The sequence below is a fragment of the Galleria mellonella genome, unplaced genomic scaffold (assembly GCF_026898425.1).
Source record: "Galleria mellonella isolate WM207_F2 unplaced genomic scaffold, CSIRO_AGI_GalMel_v1 utg159, whole genome shotgun sequence".
NCBI lineage: Eukaryota > Metazoa > Arthropoda > Insecta > Lepidoptera > Pyralidae > Galleria > Galleria mellonella.
Genome location: NW_026442004.1, coordinates 837,652 through 865,393, shown reverse-complemented (window position 1 = coordinate 865,393; position 27,742 = coordinate 837,652). Strand labels below are relative to the sequence as shown.

General features: G+C 31.8%; 1 protein-coding gene and 1 long non-coding RNA gene across 7 annotated transcripts in view; one reads left to right on the top strand and one right to left on the bottom strand.

Moving 5' to 3' along the window:
* LOC113518855 (homeotic protein ultrabithorax) overlaps nt 1-27,742 on the bottom strand; it is a 187,446-nt gene that overhangs the window by 67,005 nt on the left and 92,699 nt on the right. Inside the window, exon 2 of one of the 2 annotated variants that reach the window (XM_031906967.2) lies at nt 16,902-16,916. The exons of the other annotated variant lie outside the window; for it this stretch is intronic. Within the exon in view, the coding sequence (XP_031762827.2) occupies nt 16,902-16,916 (15 nt within the window). The remainder of the gene's footprint in view (nt 1-16,901; nt 16,917-27,742) is intronic. 2 annotated transcript variants of the gene reach the window in all.
* LOC128200164 (uncharacterized) overlaps nt 17,175-27,742 on the top strand; it is a 95,027-nt gene continuing 84,459 nt past the window's right edge. For 2 of the 5 annotated variants that reach the window (XR_008252573.1, XR_008252569.1), the window contains exons 1-2: nt 17,178-17,320; nt 20,095-20,262. This is a non-coding gene — a long non-coding RNA (uncharacterized LOC128200164). Of the gene's footprint in view, nt 17,321-20,094; nt 20,263-27,742 lie in introns of all 5 variants that reach the window. The other 3 variants (XR_008252572.1, XR_008252571.1, XR_008252570.1) reach the window with 3 other exon arrangements.

The window sequence follows — 27,742 nt, the reverse complement described above, 5'->3', positions numbered from 1 at the left end:
TTGTTTTCTTCAGAAGTTTGTGAGAAAATTTTATTACATCTGATTCATTATATTCAAGTCACATTACCCACATGCCTTCTAATGTATCTATTGCTGACGTTTCACTTTACATAGTTGTTTATGATTTGCATTTATGCATTTCAATTTTCTCACTGTAGGTATCTAGTATTCTTATGTTATGTATAATCTGTTCTAGGAAATGAAAGGAGGAATGGATAAAATAATAATCGTACCTAATAGGTATTTATTTAATACGTATATAGTACATAAATTAAATTTTTTGTAGTTTAATTTACTTTGAAATGAAATCAAAGAAGAAACATTTATTTAGTTTTAATAAAAGAACGAATTGTGTAAACATTCGTTGTAACTATTCTTGGTAAAGGAAAACTTTAAATAAATCAGAAGTTAGTTCCATAGATTACTTCATGCCGCATGCCACCCTAACTAGTGGTCGTGTATTAGCACACAATAAACATTATCTCAAAAGAATCTCCGTGTTCGCGACCGCTCTCCTAAAATGTCTATTTCCCGCTCCAGCAATGGAAATGTCGTCGGGTCTGGATAAACGGGTGCGCAGGCGCAATACAGCGGGACCAGGTAGACAGGAGGGGGAGGGGGACAGTTCTAATGAGGCGCGCCCAGCCTGCGCGGGCGCTGCCCTCCATGCACGCTGGCTACGCTTTATGTGCTTAGGTATGAATTTAAATTAGTACCTACGGCCATTTAAATTTCGTAACAACTTAATCTGTTCTCACAGTTTCAAATATCCGTCAGGGCGCTTTTGAGAAAATATTTTTCAGTTGTTTATGTCGAAATATTTAAATGAACACGGAAAAGAATATATAAATCAAGATTAGTGAAGATTTCTACCCAGTAAAATACTTTCAGATTGAAATAGCTACGTAATAAGGGGTGTCTTCGTATCTTATTAATATAATAAAAATACATCTAGACGAAGTCTGTACTTAATGGGAAAACATTATCATCACCATATTAGCTGTTAAATGTTCACTGCTAAATATAGGTCTCCTCCTATTGGGAGGTTTTGCTAGTAGTTGCCACGCTTGGTAGGCGAGCTAGCAATCAACAAGATACTAACAGATTTTTTTTTTAATTTTGTCTGTTTATTTATCTGTATGTTTGTTTCGGCATGATGCATAAACTACAGCACCGAATTGGATGTGGTTTGCACAGTTGTATTGGTGAATGCCTACGCTATCTAGAAATGGTCTATTTCTTTCTGAAATCTGTACGAGTAGCGAGCATAAAACAAATATGAATTTTATAAGTATAGTATTATAACTTTAATTACATACTATATTTAATTATAGGTACATCTAAAGCGCACTGAACTAATCAATTAAATGGTTCCACAATGGTTTCAAAAGCAATTGAAACTAGTAAAACAGTATTGCCTCAAAGTTTTTAGTAATATAAAAGCGAACATTAACGTTACGTACCCTTTTTTCTCTAACCCAAAATCCATTTTGGCTTAATAAATATTAGCAAATAGGCGCTACGTACGCACTAAAGTAACGCATACGCTTTTAAACGAATTGCTTCGCATAACAATAAAAACGCCTATAGGCCCTTTCACACATTCTAATGTGCCCAATGCTCCTTCATTTGTCGAGGGCTAGCACGCAGAGGAAATATTTTCCCAAATCCATACAGCCTTAAGGATCTCATAAAGCAGTCGTTTTCCCCACGCGAAAGTATGGAAGTGAGATTTATACGGGGGACTTCGGTCTCGAGCCCGGGGCTTTGCTATGATGAATTGACACTTTTTCAGTGCCGCCTACAAATTTCAACTGGAACATTATACGCACACTGAATGAACAATGAAAGGTAAGAGTTGCCGTCGTTATGGCTTTCAAACTTTTAATGTTCCAATGAGGTAGGGCGTCCATAAATATTACCGTTCGTGAGATTAGTAGCTCTTTCTCAAAGTTACTTACGAGTACGCGCATTCATAAGGGAAACCTCAAACAAAGTACCTACTCCTCGGTAATTAAGATTAACTTTTAATTATTCTTAACAACATTCATTTTGAATCAACTTGGGAAGCTTACTCGAGTCAGAAACCACCGGTGTTCTTTTGCGATAAAAGTATCAGAAATATCCCTACATTAATGGGTTTCCCTGATATAATGGCGATGTTTCAAACAAAATCGTGTGACTACAAAATGAAGTCGGACTATTTATATTTTAATTTTCCAGTCATTATGCAGTTTGAGGAACATGCTCACGTGTAGAGCAGCCCACAAAAAGTATAAACACATTATAAACATGGACGGGGCGCCGCCATGGCCCGACGTCACGGAATCTTCCCTTGCATTTTTGCATAACAAATAAGGCTATGATTTCTTACCGTCTCCTTATCACGCTTAACTAAAAATACTTTATTCGCGGACAATACAAAGTTCTTTAGAAAAAGCTTGTTGAACTTTATATACTTATAGGCACGAACGAGATTGTAGCAATTTTTTATTTTGTTATAGCGAATTTATACACTAAAATTTAAGATGACTTCATTCAATCGTAGAAGCTTAAGGCAATCGTCTAAATTATAATAATAAGCGGGCGTGAGCTGAGTGGACGGGTTGTCTTAATAAAGCCATTATAAATATCTGATTCCTCGACGTAACTACGATACGAGTAGTGCCATAACCAAATGCCAATGCTGCCGGTTTATAGTTGTATCGTAATTGATTATTACGTATCACTGCATATACGAAGTAGATACGTAGAATCTTGCGTAGACAGATGGTACGTCAGTGTTTGAATAAAATTATCATATCATGGTTAACTTTATTAACATAATAAAAACTATATGAGATAAAGTGTGAAAATTCTTAACAACACTCACCATGTTGCTATACGAAAGGAATATAACAAGCGTAAACAAACATCGATATAGCTAGGCAGCGGTTGATTTAAGCGGCCGCGAGCTAACAATAGCGCGGTCGTATGAATAAAACGTATACAAATTTAATCAAAGAGAAATCTATTAGTAAAATGAGAAGTACGGAAGGGAGCGCACTATACATATTCAACGAGGTACTGCATCACGACGGGCCAATTTATGCGGCAGGTCCAGAGTTCCTTACTTTTACCGCGGCCATATGTAAAACTGGAGTATTTCTGCCCGATCTGATCTTCACCTGAGACTTTCTATTTGTTCATTTCCCATACGAAAACAGTTTCAATGTACTAGTTAATTGCATCGAATCCTATTATTCTATCAAATATGTTTGGTCTGGTTCTAATTTACATAGGTATAGAATATTAATATAGGAGTTTTGTTAAGAGAAGATTGAACACACGAGCACGGTAGTACAATACTTTGGAAGATTGTTGTGTATTGAAAAATACGCTCGGCAGTGGAATTTATTTTAGAAAATAAATATTCTTTTTGTAAGGATAATATTTAGATGTGATATACTTTTTTCTTCGTCTTTAAAATACTAATACAACAATATATATCGCACAAAACAAGGATTAATATCCTACAGAAGACCTTTAATGAGACGGCGTTTTTCATGCAACCATTTACCGGGTTATGGCATTTACAATAAAAAAAGCCATAACCCGGCTTTTTTTATTGTTTAATTATGAAATATTATTCTATTTAATCTTATTTATTGTTTGCTGTACTTGCATTTTTATATATAGTAGGCTCAAGTATATAGAAAACGTAAGTGTCTAATGTACAGGAATGTGACATACAATTGACAGTGTTCAAAAAAATATGTAGATCATGGAACTGTGACTGAGGTTATATTTTATGTAATATATTATTTTTATGTACCTACTTAAACTGTTTTATAAAACATTATGCACACTTATTAGCAAGTGTTAAGTATTGACAACAAAACACAAGATGCGACCACTTAATGTTTTTCACCTTACCTATTACGTAGCAACTATATATGGTAGAATTAATAATGATTTACCCATCCCTTTTTTCTGTTACGTTTTACGCTATCTTTGGAGGAGTTCATTGCTATTTCAGCAAACGAATTATAAAGGCTTTGATACACTATACCAAATGCGATCGTTGGTTAATGTAATTTTATATTAACAACACCATAAAAGCGTATATTTGGTCATAAAAAATACATGTTTTGGTACTGCATTCGCCTCGCATTTTATGTGTCGGAGCCTTTATAGTCGTTACCGACTGCCTAGTTTGCCGGCCGCACAAGTTTCCTTTAAAGTATTAATCAAGAGCCATGTCGCGTTTAATAGTTGTTTTTTATTTCGCAAGTGCATCTGCCCTTTTGTGTATTTATAAACTTTACATAATATACTTACGTATAAAAGTATAAGTATGTGTAAGCAAGTACATGTCTAGATCATAATTGGATGTCTTTTTTATCTTATATTTTGTCAGTTATTAAGAAACTACTTTAGTAGTATGTGAAATATCCCATAAATTACATTAATAATTGACGTCCTTACAAGTAATTTTTTTTATAGACGCATTTAATTTTATGATGCGTTTAATTATAGTTCGTTATTATTATGAAAATGGCATAATTGTTCTTATATTATGCAGTAAATAGTTACTTCGAAAAAAAACCGATGAAATTAATCAGCTTTAGCACCTTATATACATACGAGCTTTTTACCTGCGGCTTCGTCTACGTGACCGGGATATATTTACTGGCCGAGATAAAAAAGTATATATGTCCTTCTCTATTCCATATAATACATATTATATATTAAAATTCACAATGATCGGTTAAGTCCTTAAGGCGCCATGAGGTAACAAACAAACTCAATTTCATATTTATAATATTATTAAAGATAATAGCTATAACTACAAAATAAAAATATTTAACTACGTCATTTAGTTTTCTAGTACTCATAAAATACAAAAACGGCGGGAAAAAGAGATTGTTAGTAACTGGGGTTTGAAAGCCCCATTGCTAATATACCCTGTCCGGTCGACATCTGCGCCGTTTCCCCAGGACATCATTGTGATTAATTCTTCTTAAATTTGTCACTATAATAGGCCAACTGACCACTTTTCATCCTCATCTATAATCTCTTATTGGTGTCCCGCCTAATTAAAAAATAAAAACAGTTTTTCTTTTCCTATTTATTTTAATGAATAATAATGGAATGATAATTCTGCTTGCGCGGGGAAAAAGGGATTGTTAGTAATGAGTAATAACAACCCCATTACTAGCAATATACCCTATCAGGTCGATCTCAATGCGGTTCCTCCTGGAAACCATCATAATTAACTCTTGTCAAATTCTTCACGATGGACCAACTGACTTGCCTTCATCTTCAGCTATCATCTATCACTGGCGCCTCGCCAGCGTACACCGATAGCGAAGGCAGGGTTACCATTCCATTTTTAACCATTAAAAAAAACCCCGCCTGGGATCACAATATACGCAGTCGGGGCGGCAGTAAGGGATGATGGGTAAGAATAAAAAGAAACCAGTTGGCCCACCGTGGTCTATTCTTTATGTATGACGAATACATAAAGAATAGATCACGATGGTTTCCAGAGAGACCACTAATTTGATTATTAACAACCACCCCTCCCCCTCTTACAGGTACAGACTAGTTAGGGACAAGTTGGCGTTATGTACTATGAGTAGGGCTATTTATTTATCATAGAAATAAAAGAGAAAAGATTGAATTAGCTAAGCATCACATCGTATAAAGTCTTGAATAAATATAGGGCGTTACAGTGGGTGGAATGTAGTTATACTACTCTATAGGTAAAGTTACGTCAGTGGACATGAAGCCACGACCGATGGTATCGTAACAAAACGACTCTATCTAGTCACGTTGTTAGGTACAGTTAGCTGCACAATACACGGACTGCTTATTTTATGATTTTCACATATTCGTTTAGTAAACTTTAAGGGTTATTAGATTAAAAAGGTATTCATGAAGCCTTGTGGATACCCGCAATAATTAAAAAAAAAAAAATTACAATGTGTGTCACCAAAGAATCAAATACAAAATAAAGAACCTATCCTAAGTGGACAGACTGCGTACTCACTTAAGGAATAGTTAAGAGCAACAGTCGGTCTGTATCAGCATGTATGTATGACAGGATTAAACGAGTTATAAGACTGAATGAAATAAGAGATTTCATGAGAACTTGATGTGCTGTGATGGATATTTATAATATTATATCTAATTTTTAATTAATCATATAATAATAATAATCACATATTTAATCAAAATAACATATGATATAATTATTAACTTAGGATTATCTTTCTTCTTAAGATATTTTGGTTCAACGTAAACTTATTATGATTAAATATATACTTAACATGTATATATTATATTCAGAATATCTGTTCGAATCATCTAAAATCTTCACAAACAACAGTTAAAAAAAAAGTTTAAAACAATCCTGATAACATTTTCATTTTAAAACACATTTATTTATTTATTTAACACTTTATTGCACCAAAATTACAAGATTTCTTGAAGAATTTTCGATAAGTATAATGTAGTAGATACAAAAGGCGGTCTTTTACTAAGCAATCTCTTCATTAAAAAAGTCTTTCCTTATGTAGACACATAATAACACGCGTTTTCATGCGCAGACAGGACTTTAATTACATACTTTAACAATAATTAATAGTCCTTATTCTTAAACTTTAAAGTGCGTATTGCAATACGTTAAACAGATGCAGCTAATGCATCACAAGTTTGAAGCCCGGAGGCGACACACTTTAAAAGGATCATTTAAATCATGTTTACGTACGTAAATATATGGTAGAGAGATTTTAAGAGCTTCATTTTTATGTGAGTAAAAATATAGTTGCGTGCGACGACCGACAACCGAGCGGGGATAGTGCGGCAATTTACCAAAGGATCGATGTCCCAATGAGAACGTTGGCTGTGGCGTCGATCTTTCAAGAATTCAATTATGTTTAGTAAAGTTGGCTTAAAGTTATACGAAACTAAACCGAGTAATTATTTTGTTTTTAATTTTAATACGGTCTCGATTGGCTTTTCTGTAATATGATGTCAAATAAAAGGAGCAGAAATAAGAAATTATATTGACTTACCATCAGTTATTATTATTCAGCGCATTATTCAGAAAACCAGGTCTGATTTGAAGATAATTGCGTTTTCATTATCATCTCAATTTTTTAAACGATTAGTTGTAAATTATTATTAATAACATAATAACAATTAAAATATAAAAGAATTAATAATTTGTATTCTTTGTGACATAAACATACATAAAACCAAAATTGTTGCATACATTGCAATTTGAGATGATTTTCCGCCAGCGAACTCTATCTACATAGTAAAAAGAACTACTTGCCGAGATTTTCCTTGTAGACTTCAGTATGGATATTACCAAAAAGGTTTTTAAAGATCAATAATGCTCACGTAATAAATTATAGCAATTATCACTATTATTAGATGAGCTATATATAGCAATATATTAATGGACTATATACAGCTGAGATGTATACTAGCAATATCCCGCAGCTTCACACGTGGTCGTGTTGTGATGTTAAATAACTTGGAAGGAGCTATCACTTCTAAAAAAAATCTAATCAAACTAATACCTCCAGATGTTAGCACATTAAAACAAACAAACACTTCCATTTTATTATACTAGTGCAGATTCTTTAAAAAGTTATTATGGGTGATTTTTATTTATACCGATTCTACGTATGAAAGTGATATGTGGAAAAAAATATCAATAAAAAAGAAAATTGCATTTTCCTCAACGGTAAAAGAAAAAAGGATAAAAGCTTATATGGGTGGGTATATAAATATTTTGTTGCGTGCGTATCGCGTCGACCAAGCGGTAAACTAGCAGAGGATCGATGTCCCAATCGGGAACACTGGCTGGAGTGTCGACGGAAAAACGCTCGTCTTTGAATTTATGTCGTAGAAAGATAATTCGTTTTAAAAATAGTGGAGCATTATTACACTTCTTTTTTTTCATTTTTAAAACCCTCCAAAGTCGATTGGTTTTAACTTGGCGTCGAATATGGCCCATTAATATGAATTATATTACACCAGTGTATTTCAAATATTGCAATCTTACAGTTTTATATAAGTATTATTATGGCATTTATGAACAATAAGTTATACATCGGATATCTGAAATTATCAGAACCAGCAAAAGTGCACAGAAAGTTTTTCCAGAATGTAAAATTGCTTTCTAGTATTTCTAAGATACTAATATATAACAATATAAATTAAGTTAGCCCTTTTTCTATTCTATACAGCAAATATTTATCAGACGAATGTTTTTTTATGTACACCGCGATTTTTATGCGTTATATATATATAATAATATAATTATACAATATAATAATACAATTACTTTTACTTAGCTGTAATTTCATTCAAGCGAATACTTGTATTCTTTTAAGAAATAAATATCTTAAACTGTAGGTAATATAGACGAAGTACTATAAAAATAGCTTTTTAGTAATGCAAATATATAGGATAGATTTTTCCAATCTTGAATAAAGTATGCTAATGCTGATTTCAATGATTTCCAAACAAATGGGATTTACCTTCGCGAAAAGCAACTATTACAACTGTGAGAAAATTAATATGGGTTAATACGAGTGGCAGCCTTATTTATTGCAAATTATCAAAATAGGTTCAGAATTCGTGAAGATATCGAATAATATATACACCAATAAAAATATAGACGATGTGAGAAACTTCTTTTTTAATGTTGCTTTATAAATATAATACAAACGGGCACACACATAAAAATTATAAAAAAATATATTTTTTATTATTATTCAACCATTAACTGGCCACTGCTAAGTATTAGCCTTGCCCAGGAAAGTTTTAACAGTACTTGCGACGCTTGGCGGGCAGATTGGCAACCGCAGTTAGGCTTTTAAAGATGTTTTAAAATGCTGCTGCCTATCCCTCGCCCTCCTTTAGTCGACTCTTACAAAAATATCATAAGTACTTTTATTTATTTAATAATAAATATATATGTCAATATTTTTTTTTTTTTTTATAAAACTTAGAATGGCAAACAAGCTGACGGCCCACCTGATGGAAAGTGGTAACCGTCGCCTATAGACATGAGCAGTACCATGGACATAACAGAGTATACTGTTTCGCCCATGATATCCCCCATGCGTTGCCATTCCTGAGGACTAAGGTGTTATTCCTCTGTACCCAGTAAATTCACGCCAAAATACCGAATATAATATACACTATGTTTCTTATAGTAATACCTAAATCTATTACTACTACATACCTACATAAATATATCGGTACATTTTTAAATTTTATATAAGAGTTACCTAGAATGAAATCAAATTAATAAATAGTTTAATTTGGTATGAATATGAAAAAAAAAATTCTATATGCTTAATAATTAAATTCAAATTCAAACTAAACTAATTAAACAATTCACAATCTTATATTGTAAAATGTTCGATAGACGGTTGCAATAACGTTAGACATATTTGAATATCTTGGCGCGGATCGGTAGCCATTGTTGTATGCCCAGTATGGACTTAATTAAGGGCCAGAATAGGTGGAAAGATCTAGGGGAATTTAGAGATGGCCAGCGAGGTCGAGCTATGTTAATGCAGTCGGGTGTTACCGTACTGCATTATTGTTTAATCTATGGTAAAGAGAGGGTAGATCTAAAATAAGTAGTTCAATAATAATATAGTGAAATTATATTGTATATAAAACATTTTTTTAAATCAATTAGGTATTTAATAATTTAAAACTACAGGTTAAAAAATTTTCAGTAGGTTACAAATTTGTTACATATTGGCCGGTTTACATATTACAAGTCAAAGTTTAACTCTTGATGATATGATAATGAAACGTGATGAGATAGGAAAACCATCTGTCTTTAAATGTTTGTTTTATATCTTTCATTAGTTGCCTGTAAAAAGAAGTCTATGATGATATATGAATAGACTCTAAGTTCATTAAAATAATTTAAGTCGATTTTATTCGTCAAACAATATATCAATTCTTTTCAAGTGTTTTTATAAATTATAACTGCCACGAATTTCGCATTAGCCCTATTGAATTATGACAATTATTAAATGGTATTTTATTAAAATATTTGGAAATCGTCTTTTAATTTATCACCTCTAAAGTGTGTTTGAAACGCTTCCGGTTCTGGCATCATCTTGCAATAATTGTTATATTATTCATAAACTCAATTAACCTTCATAGGCGAGATCCCCTTGCATCTCGTAACGAACATTCTAACAATGATATTAATGTTGCAATTTCACTGTACCCAGTCGTTAGTTGCTTAGAAATTCGGCTGCAGGGAAATCAAGATGGTAAACTTAAAGGAATTGTGGTTTGGTCAGTGGAGGCCTTTTGGGTTATGTTAGCAAATATTATTTCGAACCGCGGTCAAAGGTCTTATTGTAACGAAATAATTTAAACACAATAATACTTACAATATAATATGTAAAAGAACGTCCTAAACACGATTAGCCAAAAAGTGATTGTTGAGTAGCTTCTTTAAATCAAACAAAGCATGCCAATTTTAATTAATGTAAATAATAACTATAAGGGTTGGTACCTCTAATTACGCAGTCTAACGAATCGCAAAAGTCTATGCGTGGTCCATGATAAAAATTAATTGATATAAAAAGATAGACTACTTTTAGTGAAGCGTTTCTAAACAGACGGTCTCCATCAAAGTTTCTTTAATCTAGGTAAAATACTGATATTAATAGACAATACTTAGATATATCTATGTACACTTATGAATGAAAAGCCTATAAACCATTATTGTCGATACGCACGCTACATTTAATAAATACGAGTATAACTTAGGGTGAGCGATAAGCGGGTAGATAGGTACTTACCTACTGTAATATTTGAAGAAACAATTTTTTTTTATAAAATTATTGTTGAAATAAGAGTGCGTTCTTTAAAAACAGACTATATTTATGGCAACACAAGTTATTTTTATTTAAAAACTAAACTACTGAACTGATTTCGACAAAATTTCTATGGCACCAATCTGTAAGAATTTTTTTTTTCTCTAGATTAAAAAGCATTTTTCAAATTTATTTACAACTGACGGAGTTATAAGGTAAAAAACATAAAAAAATACAACCGAATCGAGAACTTCGCTGTATTTGAGTCGGTTGATAATTTTTTTTTTATTAATAATACCATATATATATATTTGAAGAACCACTTTTTTTATAAAATTAATGTGTACGTAATAAGACTGTTCCACACATAAAACCGAACTCAATTGTGGCAAAAGAAGTTTTTTTTTTTTTTTTACTTAAAAACTAAATTATTAAACTGATTTTGACAAAATTTCTATGGCACCAACCTGTAAGTATATTCTTTCAGATATAAAAAACATCCAAATCGGTTAACAACTGACGGAGTTATCAAACATCAAAAAATACAATTGAATCGAGAACCTTCTTCTTTTTTAAAGTCGGTTAATAGTGGTATAAATAACATATAAATCTCCTTTTCGAAGTAACTGAAAACTCTATACCATTTTTCTAAGATCAATCGCCTTTACAGAGAACACTTAAGTTATATATTAACCTGTTTAGTATTTTTATATTAATTAATCGTTACATTTTCAGCAAAAATCGTTAATAATTAAACGACCACTACTGAAAACATATTTGTATTTAATTAATTTCCCATAGAAACGATACAGATAACTAATATAATGTACAAGGCCTCTAAATAAGTAATTAAGAGCCCATATTAATTGTACAAACCTAAGTTGTCCTTTTAAGTCAAAGATAATACAATAACTTATAATTAAAATAGTTTATTCTGGTGTTAGGTGAGTTTTTCCACGATAATACAACGATATCTGTATGGGATGAGTTATTAGAAAAAAGCGATTTCGATACGACATTTGATCAGAATAATAGTTGAGTTTGGGAATTAGATTAACGGAAGTCTAGCTATATCTTAATTTTAGTATGGACATGATTTTCTTATATTATCCTAATATTATATACTATATATTATAAAAACCTTATTTAATGTATATTAATAATAATATTATATGTCGGAATCTATATGAAATTCGTCTGTTTTTTTCTATTTTATGTAAAATATACTTTTTACTCTGCTCAATCACTGTCTATTATAAAGTTGTCGATTTCAATGAAAGAGGTCTCATCTAAATTTTTTCTTTAGTGTTTAAAACGAAACCTTATGGCTGAAAAGATGTCCGCAGACCGTAGAGTTAAATTTTTTCTTATATTCTGTTCCGTTGAATGCCGTAGTATAGTATAATAGTAGTTGAATACCGTCAATATTTATATAAGAACGATAAATCGCTTCCCTCATGAATTTGGACCACAGGAGAAGCGCTCGCGGAGTTTACTGCAGGGATATAAATTAAATGCTTACGTTTCGCTCGCCCGCTTCGCTAGTTTAATTAAGCGTCTCCTCCTTTGTCTGCATGTGCGTAGACATTCAACATGTTCCCTGTTGTTCCGAGACCATTGGATACGTATTTACTTTGTGTGGCTTTAATGAAGTCTTAGATAGTTTCGGTAAACGACCGATCCTGCTTAATTTTTGAGAAATTTTCCAATCATACACTTGACAGGTTTGCGGATTATAGGCTAAAATAATAAAGATTGTATAAAATATTTATTGCATATTTTATGTAAGTAGAAATTATTAGCAGGTACAATATAAATAGAAAATAAATTAATCAAAGAAAATACGTAATTTATATGTCATGTTTTAAATAACAACTTTATATTTTACTTACCGATATTTGAATCAATTCTAAATTGAAAATGACATAATGAGTTTTGCTATAATACTTGCCTAAAAAGAGTAGGTATGTTTCAAAACAAAGTTAAGAGAAATAAACATCCATTTTCCTTGAAACATTACGTTTCGAGTTCGATTAATATTTTACTAACAAAGCGATGTGCTGAAACTCGTCACACTTTTTTAATATCTAAACTGCCTAAAACAGTGCGTGACAAAAAATTCGCAAACAACATTAATTTGTACAAACACTGCACGTACAAGAGCGTGAAATTAAATTTTCGTGTCGCCCCCGATTAATTTTTTTGGAGAAATTTCGCTTTCATGTTTGTTTCCTGTCATTTAATCTGGAACATTATTTATGTTGGGAAAACTCTAAATATTAAGAACATGAATATCTTTTATTATATGGCTAAAACAAACATTATTATAAATATTATTGCCAGAAACAGTAACTTGCTATTTACCTGAAATCAAGTTTCAATATGCAAACAATGCTGTGTCATGAAGAAGCAAGGAGAATATTGTAAGTGTATACCTACGCTATACAGGACGACATCTACCTCTAAGAAGAGGTGACCGGTTGTATCTTAAGTCAATTTATCACTTATTTACACAATTTTACTCACAGTTTAGCCCTTGTTCAACAATTTCAAATTTGGAACAACCGTTGAGGATTTTTTACAACTTAAATACACGAGCATTCTACGGCAAAGCTATTCGAAAACTAAAAAACTTAAACTGTTGATCGCTCGCTTCTTTTGCAGGTATAAAAGTTTTTTAAAGGGCGATCGTGACTTTCTCCCTAAACAATGGCATAAAAAGATATTTTTTTTTATTGTTGTTCGAATACAAACGCAACGAACTTTCTCCTTGCACTACTATTGTCACTAAAAGAGGCAACAAGGTTATGAATACACTTGATATTTTTTAACTCAGTCGTTACTTCAACACCGATCGAGCTATCCGATCGACTTGACAATCGTAACCGTACTGAAAAACGGTATTCTTTTATCCAAAAATCTCTTAACGAGGTTAGTTTAGGCAAACTTTTGTGATGTGATTTTTTTGTTGCCTTATAATTGGGTCCATATGAGTTCGTATATTGTGCTACCCTTTCGATGTTGGAACACGACTAAGATAAGGGTTACGCTGCTCTTACAAATTCGTGCTGCGCAAGAGTGAGTGTGACGCAACTATTTTCTAAGCAACTCTACAATTAGAACGGAGAACACGTTTGGAGAATAATTTGAATACCAAAATGCAGATGGCTTCTTTTATTCAAGGGGCTTTGGAACGCCGCCGATATACAAGTTAATTAAGGTTTGCCCATCAATTAAATATTGATTTCGATTGTTTCATTTTGCAGATTAAGTTATGCTCATAATTTATATTCTAATTGTTATTGTTAATTAAGATATGCCTACTTGTATAAACTGTTTTGTAAAGACCATGTATGTGATCCAGTATTAGACACATTTCTTTGTTTAAATAAAGCTCTAGGTTCGATTCTCAGTCGACCTAATTTAATAGAAAAACTTTTTTAAAATTGGCCCTGTTTGTGTCTCTAAATATTATTTAGACAGTCAATATAATTACGTAGCACTTATTTAATATTACAAAAAAGGTTTCGCTTTTGAATTGAAAAATACCTGAATATGACAATAAATAATTGTTTATCTATAAACTCATATTACTTATGAATAAATAAAAGCTAATTGAACTCAAAGTTGGTTTATGTTTCTATAAATCATAATCCTCAAAGAAATAATCCAATATAGTCAAATCTCGCAAATTCGTATCTGGGACGATGCATTCATTCTACGAACGGATTCTCTGAGCGAAACACCAAAATTTATTGGGTTAGTAGTTGCCGTAGGTCGATAAAACTACTCACCGAAAACACAATGTCGTAACTCTATAAATTTGGAGGAAAAAAAATAGGACCCTCAACATAATGAAACAGAGTTATCTTTTGCTTGATGGTACTAGAAGGTTGTATGACTGAAAAGAGCAATGCGCAGTGCAATTTTGTGATATCTTTTTCACTCTCTCAATGGCAGAGCTGCTAGGCGACATACGGACGTTATAGTGTTGAATTAGCATATTTATTGCTAGTTACACGACAAAATAAATTTATCTTAGCCCATTGGGCTTGAGCCATATTCGACTTTTTTTCTTTTCATCACATATTCCGGCTTCCGCTCGGCTGTTCGGTCTGGCTGGCTGTGATACGATATGCCTATAACAATTTTCCTATTGAAAGCATTTGATAGTTGAAAAATGTCGAATTAGGTTTATTGTTAAAGTAATTCAAACTTCAAACAAGACAACTTTATTGGTTTTTTATCTGTATGTTACCCGATAGCCTCAATTCTAAACCGATATTGATAATTCCTTTTAATCAAATTCTATTGTTGGTTTTATATTAATTTTGTTAATATTGGTCTTTTTTGTTTTATTAAAATCATAGGCATCATTCCAGTTTTATGTATTTGTTGATTCCATAGTTATCTAAACTGTAAAGTAATTAAAAAAACATTGATTTCATAATTTTAAATGTATGACATTTTGAGTCTCTCTACTTAACATATCTAAATGAGATTGTAATGTGATTACACGATACATACTATACAAACATGTGCAGTCTGACTCTGTCTGACGTGAAAGAGTGGTTAAACACATTGCCTCCATAAATGAGATCCTTAAATCTCGGCAAGACCAATCTAGATAACATATCTTTCTAAAATGCCTCCAATGTCTCCAATTTCGGTTATTCCAAATATTTTCAAAACGTTGTATTACTATCCATATTATTATTACCTACACTTACTTTTAAATGATCACATTTGATTTATCCGATGAAAAATGTGATTGTCTCGCCATTCACCACTTCACCACACATAATAACCCATCAACTCCCATGAGTCTGTTCTCGTCTAAAGGAGGATATTGACCTACTATTTTCGCTCCAGGCGAGTTAGATTTAGGATTTTATATCAAGTTTTCTTTTGCTTACACTAATGTCTTGCTTTTGTTCCCCTTCACTTTTTAATACATCTTGAAAATGAAAAAGAATTGCACGTTGTAATGTTACTTCGTAAATACATTTTTTTTAATAATTGTTACTATTATAAATGTGAAAGTTAGTTTATTATTGTGCCTTAAAGGCTTAACCAATCACTATGAAATTTGGTATACACGTACGAATGGAGAAGGATATAAGTCACTTTTTATCCAGGTGAGTAAACATATTCTGGACATGCGGCCGAAGTCGCGGGTAAATATATAATTTTAATAATTTGTCATTTTTTTATGCTACTTAGAATGACAATTAAGCTGACGGCCCACCTGATGGAAAGTGGTAACCGTCGCCTATAAACATGAGCAGTACCATTGACATAACAGAGTATACTGTTTCGCCTATGATACCCCCCATGCGTTGCCTTTCATTTTATTCCTTTGTATCCTATAAATTCATTGCCATATCCCACCCTTCAAACTGAAACACAGCCATGCAAACACATCTCCTTCACGGCAGAAACACGAATGGGACAAAGGTGCCCAAGCAAATGACTTTTGTACAAATTCTCCCTCTAGTAATCTATCATGGAGAAAGATACCTTATTTCTACGATCTGAAGGTCTTAATTTCAACTTCAAAAATAAAAACTGCTTATTATAATTTTAATACCCTATTATTCCTTTTATTAATGATAGTTAATATCTAATATCTCAGACATGCGGCTGACCAGTCTTATGTTGTATTGAACATAGATGAGTTTGACAAAATATGACCAAATTTAAAAGTGTTACGTTTACCACATAAGTAAGAATTAGGATAATTCCCCTCTCAGTATGAATTTGGTATTATTACATTAGTAAAATTATTTGTTAAAAAATTCTACCTACTTTTACTCATTAATATTTCTACCACACTTACCACATATTTATGAAAATCTTTAAATATATTCAACGTATTTATGTTATTAAATTTATTTCGTAAATAATAATATTATTCATGTAGGTATATAATTATATTATTTTGCATATACCTAATAGTCAAATATTTAAAAATCAACCTTTCACAATTTGCTTATGCTTCATTATTAATATAATGTCCTCATTTTTCGTTGTAGTATTTACCTTCATAGAGTTTACCTGAAACAAGAGAAAATAAAAATTAAAAATTTAATTTTTAATCCAACGCACCGCGCGCACCATTCAATTCATCATTATAAATAGGTAGCGCGATACTCTACCTGCCCTCGGCATATACCCATGCGCACATACGCACACTTTGTAAACGCCTCTGACAAAACCGGTCCGACACGCTAGCAGCATACAAATGTACTCTCGTCCCAACATATTCTCCGTCTTTCATCGGCGCCAAAACATCACATAAATATTTCTCGCTCGCACACCCAAGCCAACTTCACGGCAATGCGCGCGTCGACCAATCACTAAACGGCGTCGCATCGCCATATTGAATGACGCGATCAAGTCGCCCTCTGTATCAACAAATGTGGAATGAATGGTGTCTCTGTGTTTTTCGCATTGTTTTTGTGAGTTTTTCCTATTTATTAATGTATTTAATTCTTATTTAAAGTTAAAAAATAGTGAGTTAATATGTGCTTTATTCATATCGTATATTAATTTATCCGTTTAAAAGGAAATTTATGTGAAAAATACGTATGTTTTGGATAGACGCCGCTCGAAGCACACAAAGCTAAGTTCTGTATGGACAATGTTTCCTGTTCTCATTTTCTTGTTTACATATTTTGTCTAATCAGACCGGTACTTGAAGAGTATATATAAAACTGTTTGAAACTTTTTTCCTGTGTGAAACTGTGTATAATACAGTTTCAAATCAAAAAGTTCGATACAACTTATCTAGTATTTTTTAAACCTATAATATTTAACCCACCATTCTTGATTTTTCTAGTAGCCAGTACTATTTTTTAATTAGTTTATTGTAAAATATGTTTTATTACACTTCAAATATCAAATATATAATAGCATAGTTCAGTAGGTACTTATTAAATGTTATTTATTTATATGAGAATAGACAAATTTCATGATTGACAAACCATGTTAAATAATAACTAAAGCAAAATGGGTACATTACATTAACATGTAAGAATTGTTTTATTCAAATTATTTTACAGATAAAATAATAAAAATACATAAGTACAAAATAGGATTATATTTAAAAGATTTTTATTTACAAGGATATTTTAACCTTATGTAGTTTATCGTATTATTTTTTATCAAAATAAAATATTATTGAGATGTAATTAGTTCTGAAGTGATAGTTTATGTTGTAAATATGGTTATTATTTTGTTGAAAAATTGGAATTGATCGATGCAAAACCGAACGACCGACGGATTCTGTAAATATCCGACGTCCGACGGCGCATGCGTCAATTTACTACTACGAAAGTTATAAAATTGAGAACATTTTATTTGTAGCTAATTTTTATATTTTATTTTAAAGCATTATATTTTCATATACTTGATTCACTAAATAATAATATATAAATATCTATGTATCTTTTATCATTCACCCATTTTTTTTTTCTATTACCTACACACTCTCTTAACATTATATTTTAGTATATTTTGGGCCTAACCTCGAATTTTTGTTATAATATTTCTTATTATTAAACGTTATTTTATCATAATTTAATAGTCATATAATGCCTCTATATTCGTTAATAAAAAATAAACGCAAAACTCTAAATCACTAATATCGTTATGGGTAACAAAAACTATTTTCTCAGCTCATTTTATCAGAGTTGACTGGAATATTGGCTGAATTCTGCTGAAGTCAAAGATGGAGATAAAACTTGAGTGCAGTTTGTGCGATATTGTGAAAGTTCAACGTTGCATTGAACGACTTTGAATCCTAAATAGGACACTGATGCATAGCTGCATCTGCATAGAAAAAACTTTAGACCAGTGAGAAATGCGTGCGGGAATTTAGTTTTCATTGCAACGTTTTTGTTTGTTTGTTGTTTGCGGATTTATTTTGCTCGTTCTATTTGTTTATTTTCCGTTTCTTTTATTACATGGGTACGTGCGAAAAAATCTGCTTCAGATAGTCTACTGGTATATTGACGATGTTTGTATAAATAATATCATGACTTTACTTAATTCAAATATTCCTGCTTTTCGGTAGATCTACAATTACCGTTATGAATTAAAGATATTTTTAGAACACAAATAAATAAATATCAATGTACAATATAGTTTAAATAAACAAAAACAATCTTAATATTACTGTCTGACCCATAAGAGAGTAATTATGATTGGTTATTTTTTTTATGAAATATGGAATAGCAAAGAAGCCGACAAGATACCTGATGGAATGTGATCACCGTTTCCAATAAACATAATTATTATGGATTTATTGTGAAATAATATACTAATATCGTCATAATATTAGCTGTTAACTGTTTACAGTTAAACATAGGCCTCTTCCTATTGGGGGCAATACCCAGTCATTGCCACCCTTGGCAAGCGGATTGGTAACCGTAGTTAGGCTTTGAAGATGCTTTAAGAGGGACGCTGCTGCCCATCTCTCGACCTTTAAGTTCTCTTAGTCGCCTGTTACTACACCCGAGAGGAAGGAAGGAGTGGCCCATTCTATACCGGGACTACATGGCTATATAATAGATAGATATATAGATATTACTAAAGATATGCAGATATTAATAATTTGGTACTGATTACGTACACACATATATTAAGTTATCATCAAATAAAACAAAACAAACAATTAGATAAATTAAAATATTGTTCAGCGACGTGCAAAGTAATTTTATAGAAATGTCTTATCTGTATAAAGTTGAACCACCTTACCTATTTATGCCGTGATGCACTAATACATACGTAGCTGTTTCGATTTTTGGCTAACAAACAGCAGTAGGTATTAAAGTCAACTTCATAAGATGTTTAATATAAATAGATATATAACTCATTTGTAAAAGGTCACTGACATGATTTTCTATATTTAAAAATCCAGTAAACTTGTTACGTTTGTTGATTTTAATTCTCTAACAATTTTATGAGACCTTATGTAAAAAGGTCTTTTATAAAGATATTGATGACTTGTTTTTTATAAGGAAATAAAATGTACCTATTCAAATGTAGATATCTAGATGTCATCGGTTTATCTAATGGGGGTGGTTCGTTTTACACATCGTTTGTCTGTAATGTCGCTAAAAGGTCATTGAACTTTTACATTTCGTCAATAATTTTAACTATAATAATATATTTATTTAATGACATTTATAGTTGCTAACTATTTACTACCAACGCAATGCTTGCATTACAGAGATAAAATACGCTGCCAAGTCTTAGCCGAACAAAAGAAGCGAAACGAAAGCGGAGATTTACTGTGGAAATTTTGGAAGTCAGCCGGCACTGCGTTGTGGTGGCTTGCATTAATCACGCGATGGAAAAATATCTCGATTTTCAACAAACTTCTGTAAGGAGCCCGATGGTATAAATATTTCAACGTTAAACTTTTAGCACAATAGATACGGTCGCAACAATATTACACATTGTTTTATTTTATTTTTTAATTATAAAACTAAATAAAAAAAAAGTAATAAAATATAAAATGCGATGTAAACAAATAGGCCGGACTTAATCCTACTTAAACAAATTTACAACGATTCTAAAGGTGACCCAAATTACCATGAAAAAAGTTTAACAGCCCTTTATTTTAGTACAAACAGAGGCTGTTCGTGGGAATCCCGTGTAATCCGGCCACTTATCACGCGTGCAAAATGCAAATTCAGCGCCGGTTGGCGTACGCAGAATTAACGAAAACTCGCGCCGGACCGGGATTGGTACGTCACTGAAATTATCAAAGTTTGCAAGTAACATTATCAAAGGATAAACAAGTAATCTAAAGTATGCCACCCCAAACTACATCTAAGTACAAGAACGATCTAAATTGTGGGCTTAATTTTAAAGAGTTGGACGTTTTAGGTATTCAGCAATTTCAAGATAGATTATAATATAGTAAGTAGTTTAAAAGATGAAAAGCACATAATGTATGTAAAGATGCATCTAATAAAGGACCTGATGGAAGGATAGATTGATCAAAGTTAAAGATAAACGACGTGTGAAAAATTTTATATACTTTTTTAATATATATGTTACACTAAAAGGTATTTATCTATAGGCCTATTATATTATATTTATCTATATGTTTATAAACTTGTTCATTGAAATAAAGAAACAAAAATATAATTTTAAGTCTTTTATATAGCGTAGATATGTTTTATTCAAATTCAGAGGATATACCTACTTGGAAAAATTGAGGAGAATAGGTATTGGCGTGTTTAGAGGCTATATACTTAGCGCTTGCTCGCTTTTCAATACCTCTACACAATATTGATTAAGTTCTCAGAAAAAGTTGGCACGCCAGTACGATACCTACTGCATGTAATGGAGTCCATGCGAGTATTATAGGGTGATTACGGGACTTTTGATCAACTACAACGCAACTATGAATATTACTCGAAATAGTTTTATCGATTTATAATATTAAACAGGCTTCCTTGAGTTATTTTACTTGGACCTAGTTTTAACCGCCTTTCAAAGAGAGATGTATATTTTTATGAGTATGTTACGAGATTTTTTTATTTTTTCATTTCGCTATTTCAGAACTAATTGCAATAATTATTTTAGAAATCGAAGAAGGTTCAACGTCGTTTAAAGGTTTAATGTTGTGTTATTAAATTTAAAATGATTACATGATAATAGAATGCCGAATTCTAAATTGAATTCTTTTCAAACTAATGTTCGAAACATCTCGTCAATCATCAGTGTATGTGAGTGACAGGATTAAATTCACTACATTTTTGTGGATCTAAATTCACTTCAATTATATATTTTTAAATACCTTGTAAATACTTTTAAATCCTTTCAGAACTTTGAAGTTGCATGTGCTTTGGTAAAATGCGCATAAGAACTTGCACGTTCGATATAAAATCTGAGGCGTATATGAAATGTTTTTGCGGAATAGTGATAGGCACGCCACCTGTCGCGTACAAACTAGGAAAACAAGCTGTGAAAAATGGCTATACTAAATGCCAAGTGTGCAACGACAGTAAATCTATTACACTAAAAGCTTGGGGCGATGGGGTTTGCGTTTGTGTCACTGATTATTATAAATTCGATAAACAAGTAATAGATCACAATAAAACATAAAGAAAATTAACTAACCATAATATTAATGTAAAATATAAAAATAAAATAGGCTCAGGTATTATTGTTTGTTATCATATTAATATTATAAATTCGAAAGTTCATGGATGGCTGACTTTTTCACGCAAAACGAATGAATGGATTTTAATGAAATTTGTACGTTCTATCCTTAGTACATAAAATAATTTATATACTGATTTACGTGGATTAGACCGCGGGATACAGCAAGTATTTAATATTCATATTGAGCTCTATCATTGTATAAATGATTCAAAATTCTACAGACATATCACAAAAAGCCATTTATTAGTTCCCATAGTAACAAATCACTCTTAAGTATCTACTAAAGTACATATTTTAAAAATTTACTATATAAAAATATAACAAACGCCCAAACTAATACATTAATTGATACAAATATTTGTATTCTTCGGGAATCGAAGCAGTACACTTGACGGTGAAGCAATAATCACTACACTGTCAAGATCATCGCATAACTTTACAATTTCGCCTTTTAGTTCATTTGCTTTAATTAAGTAAAAACAGTACGTAAACAATACTAATAGTGTTAAATATAAATAAAAGCTAAAATCATAATTAAGTCCTAAGCTTGATACTTTAGACGGGGCATTAATTTCACAAGTACTCTGCCGCTAATCTTCGACCATTTTCAGCGAGCTATGGTCTGCCGAAACCCAAGGCTTAACGCTTGTTTGTTAGCTTTAATACTCGTTTAACACCTGCCTTTTAAAATTATGCAACGTGTGAATTAGATAAAGTAGGTTTTTGGGTGAAGTGCTGACGTATATATAGGGGTAAGTGAAAAACATACTCGCTCGAACGGCTGCGCCTGATTGATTGATCACCATCGATTAAAGAGATATACAAGGTATCGTTTCCCAGTATATTTATGCACCTTAACATTTAAATGAAAAATAAATTTATGTATTCGGTACTGTATTCAAGTATTGTATTCTATAATTGATCACGAGAGGTTTAGCGGTACGGTCACACTATCTCAGTTGGATAATTTCCAAGTTTAGCGTAGTCAGACGCCATTCATCCGCGAGAATTAAACATTGTTTGAGAAATCTATTTTACGTAGTAGTTATTTATAATATATTATATATTATAGTCATTAAACCTATACCATAACAACTCATTAAAGTTCTACTGCTGAACTCGTATTTATCTTTATAAAGGGCAGATATTAGTCTATTAATTTCATGGGTTTGACTGGCTTGGTAGAGAATTACAATTCAAAATTTATGTCTTTTGCACTGACGTACTATATTGAGTTCTCTTAGCCAAATTTTACAATTGTTTGTATTAGTAAATTTTAAATAGAATTACCTATATATAGTACTTATAAATATGTAGGTTAAGCAAGGAAGACAAACACGTCAGATAACATTATCTCTCGTGTTAACGTTGAGTAATTAATGAGTAATGAATGCATCCTTATCAGTTGTTTTAGCAACTGACAACCGCTGGCATAAATTTATTTCAATTAATAACATAGTGTTTAATCAAACTCCATAATAATGGTATTAAAATCTCGTTATTATAAAATGAAATCATTGGATGTTCTTATCAGGCAGTAAGTGTAAAGATCAGAATTTTTTGCATGTTGTTTTTTCTCTTATTATGCGTTTATAAAATGATATGATAGCGTCATTCCATTACTTAGTATGGTTTCTCAGCGAGCAATCTAACAATTATAAACCTTATTTACTACTACTTAATGCTGCTAGTAAGTAAGTAGTAGGTTATGATTCATTTCAATTATTCATTAGATCATTCTTCGAAATTATTGAGACCCCATGTAATGGTATTACCATTACATGGGGTCGGTATAGAATTTTTGTCTTCCATTCTAATGTTGATTTAATAATCGAATTTATTTATCTCAACACAAATATTAATATCGTCTTGCACATAGTTAAATCAACTTTTTGTGTTATCTACTTTTCTTTTTCATCGACATTCAATTTTAAAAAATTGGCGTCCTTTAATAACATCATCATCATTATTTCAACCGTTAACTGTTCACTGCCTTTCCCATAAGGGGAGTTTTGCCAGTAATTGCTACGTTTGGCAGGCAGGTTAGCAACCACAGTTAGGCTTTTGGAGGTGTATTAATAACATGTTTCTCGTAATTTCTAATAACATTATATTACTAAGACAATCTGTATTTTTTCCTTTATCAGTTGCTAGTACTATATTAAGGCTATGTTAATATAAGTATTATTTCCGGATGTAATATTATCAGTTTTTCTTTCTTCTTATTGTTTGTCCTTAATTTAACAATTTATCATATTTTTCACCAATACTAGTTCCAGGCTACAAATATATAAACATTTTTAATTGTCAAGTAAAATTAATCACTTTTTTTTAAGTCATGTTAGTCTATATTCAACAAATTTAAAACGACACATCTAACAGTAAAAGTTAATTTCAATTAAATGGCTACAAAAAATGTTTTATAGGTATATTCATTTTATTAATTCCACCTATATTTTGTTGCCTGTCATTATCAGATAGCAAGTTTACTAAGGCCCTACGTACACAAGTAAAATGAGGGGTCTTTAAAGCTACTTATGCGAAAGCACGCCAACCCACAAATCTATTTAGCGCAGGATGTATCCGTATTTACAATATTTCTATTACGATAAATTGGTAGTCTAAATTTGGCCGGTTTAGCTCAGGTGAACGCATATCTGCATATTTATGAAACCGCGAAAGCCTTAAGGGGAACGTCTCGGTTTTAAAAATGGCGGAAAACGCTTACGTTTTTTCCGCAAGTTTTTAACAAGATCCACCTTATTTATGCTGTACTAGGGGTACGCTAAGATTTATCGTGGGGAAACGTGACGAATCGGGGAAGTTAGCTAAAGATACGTTTACGTTGAATTTAAATTGGCTTTTTTATAACTTTATCTGATCTGATGCAGTCGAAAAGGGAATTCGGATCTCCGCAGTACAAGACGCGTGTAATTAGAAAAAAAGAAGAAATTGTTTAAGGTAAAACACCGCAATGGAAGCGTTTTATTTAGGAAAAGATTCTGTCTGTCGAGGAGGACTAACCTGCAATTGTGAGTTTTTCTGCTGTAGGTGATCGACAGATCTTTCTCAACTTCTATATGTACGCACACACAAATTCTTATAGGTTCTTCAGAGCACATACAGTTTAAACCACACAAATTACATTTATTTTACAGGAGCAAGTGTCCGCGCACACCCCTCCATTCAGTCAGTACTTTTTTATTCGTATAAACTAAGGTGGGAGAAAAATAATAATGACGGACTCCAATATTGTAAACAATCTGTGTTTTATTACAAAGGGATTAAGGCTTTATTTTGAACAGAAATATAAATTGTATAGTATTGCTATTTACTAGTTCATTGGTTCTTTATTACTCACTCAGAATATTTAATAATATGTGACAGGGATTTTTAAAATTTTAAATCTACAGTCAAATTACTATCAAGGATAACATTTTAGGGTTTCTCTATGAAAAATATTTATAGTGACATTAAAAACCTGGTCACATATAGCAATAGTCAAAAGAGACTTGGAGGCGACCATAGGCTATGGTGACCGTTTCCATCAGAACTGTATGTACGGTTGCCATCTTCGTGGTATAAAAAGCTTATTAAACCATACCATATTAAAACTATATAAATTTTGATGAGACTACCTATAAGCTTACACCTCATTTGTACGTACTCATAATAATAACTGTTACATGTTTGAACTTTAATTATTTTCACACATAACTAATAAGGTAGTGTCTAATTTAATGATAAGGGACTAATAATTATGATAAAAATAGGTCCTTAAAGTACAGCACAAGGGACAATAATAATTATAGTTACATAATAAATTGCCCTTAATAAATTTCTAGTTAGATACTTACATTGAAAGCAATTGGCCTATTTAAAACAATAACTGTTAATATCGTACACACCCCTCTATAATAAGTTCTGAATTTCATTTACCAATAAATAATAACCCGTTTATTTACCGCCTATTGTATGTAACGAAGCCATGCATTTTATGTAGGTATATAATTATTAGTCTTGTCTGCAGTGTACCTAGATAATTGCCTAAACGCACTATACCGTAAGGCGTATCTAGTAATAGACTCAAATTGCAGATCAAATTAAGTAATTAATATTATCATATATGTGCTGTAAACTGGAAATAGGTTAGGCATAGTATATAATGTAGTAGTACTATAGAGAATCAGAGGTCGATTCATACACATTTATAGATTTTGAAACATTTACAAATAGTGATAAAATGCAAATTAATATATTAAAAGATTCTATTATCCTTAATGAATTACTAAATATCTTCAATCTTTATAGTAAATAGACTAACATTTAAAGATATGGCATCTTAATTTATGATTCTTTATACACTAAATAGTGCTTCACTTCGCTCACTACTTTACAGCATGCAAAAAAAATTATATATATTTTTTACTAGCAATAAATCGGTATATGAACGATATTATAAAATGAAAAAAAACGACTAGAAAACAATAATACACAAATAATTACTAAAGCCATATAATAATTATCATAACACAAAAAATACAGGTGAAGCTTCCGCAAGGGAAGACTGCATATAAACAAAGGCCATAGATAGGAGTAGCTAAGAAACCAATATAGTAGGTATAAATTTATATTATAAGTGAATAAACCGATGGTCAAAACATATGTTATTTGACCATCATTTCCATCTTCCAACTACCTGTACCACAGCACCGATAGCTGAAAAATGCAAATGAAATAACTACAAGACTGAGAAATGGCACAATCAAAAGCATGCAAATGCATGATTTAAAAGACCTAACTATGGTTTTCTTGAATTATCTATACGTATAAATACACTAGCAACGCTCTTATGTCACAGCAATTAAAGATCGACAATAAAACGTCAATCAATGATTACGCCCGTCAATGCATCTGTCACAATTCCTGAGTCGTTATTATCTACCTACCATTTCGATAAGAGCTCACAAACTACGAGCACAGCCCTCGTCTCGTATTAACTACAGGTTCAAGTTATACTGGTGGTCGGTGGCTTATCTGAGTGCAAATCAGTCAGAGGTTATGTGAGGTCATGCGTATGATATGATAAGCTACCCAATACGTTGACAACGCTGTGTTGTTGTATAATCAATTATAATTATATTTGTATCCTAGTGCGGTTGCAAAATAAATCTTTGTCTCGAACGATTTCCCAAATGAGATTATATTCAGAGTAGACAATAACAGTATCTACATACCTATGTACATTTTTATTTTTAATGTGATAATAATTCCTGTTATCAAGTTTATTTGTTACTTTTCATAGCTTTTTATAAAAGTATATGTTAATGAGGTTATGATTACGGTGATGATAATATATACATAATTAACAAATGTGAGAGGAAAGGATTGTTAGTAATGCACTCTACCAGTCTAATTGCTAGCAATATAGCCTGTCAGGCCTGCCTACACGTGGTCCCCCCTGGAAACCAATGTGCTGAATTCCAAGTTAATCAGATGGGCTAACTGACCTACTTTTTCATTCTCACCTATCATCCCTCACTGGTGCCCTGCCAGCGCATACCGTTAGTGCAGGCGGGGTTACCATTTCATTATCATTTATTAAAAAAAAAACAACTAATCTATGTAGTTTTCCTCTTATATCTTCTTATATCAATTATTTCTGGATCAGTGACGTTTGTGAACAACCGTGAAATGAC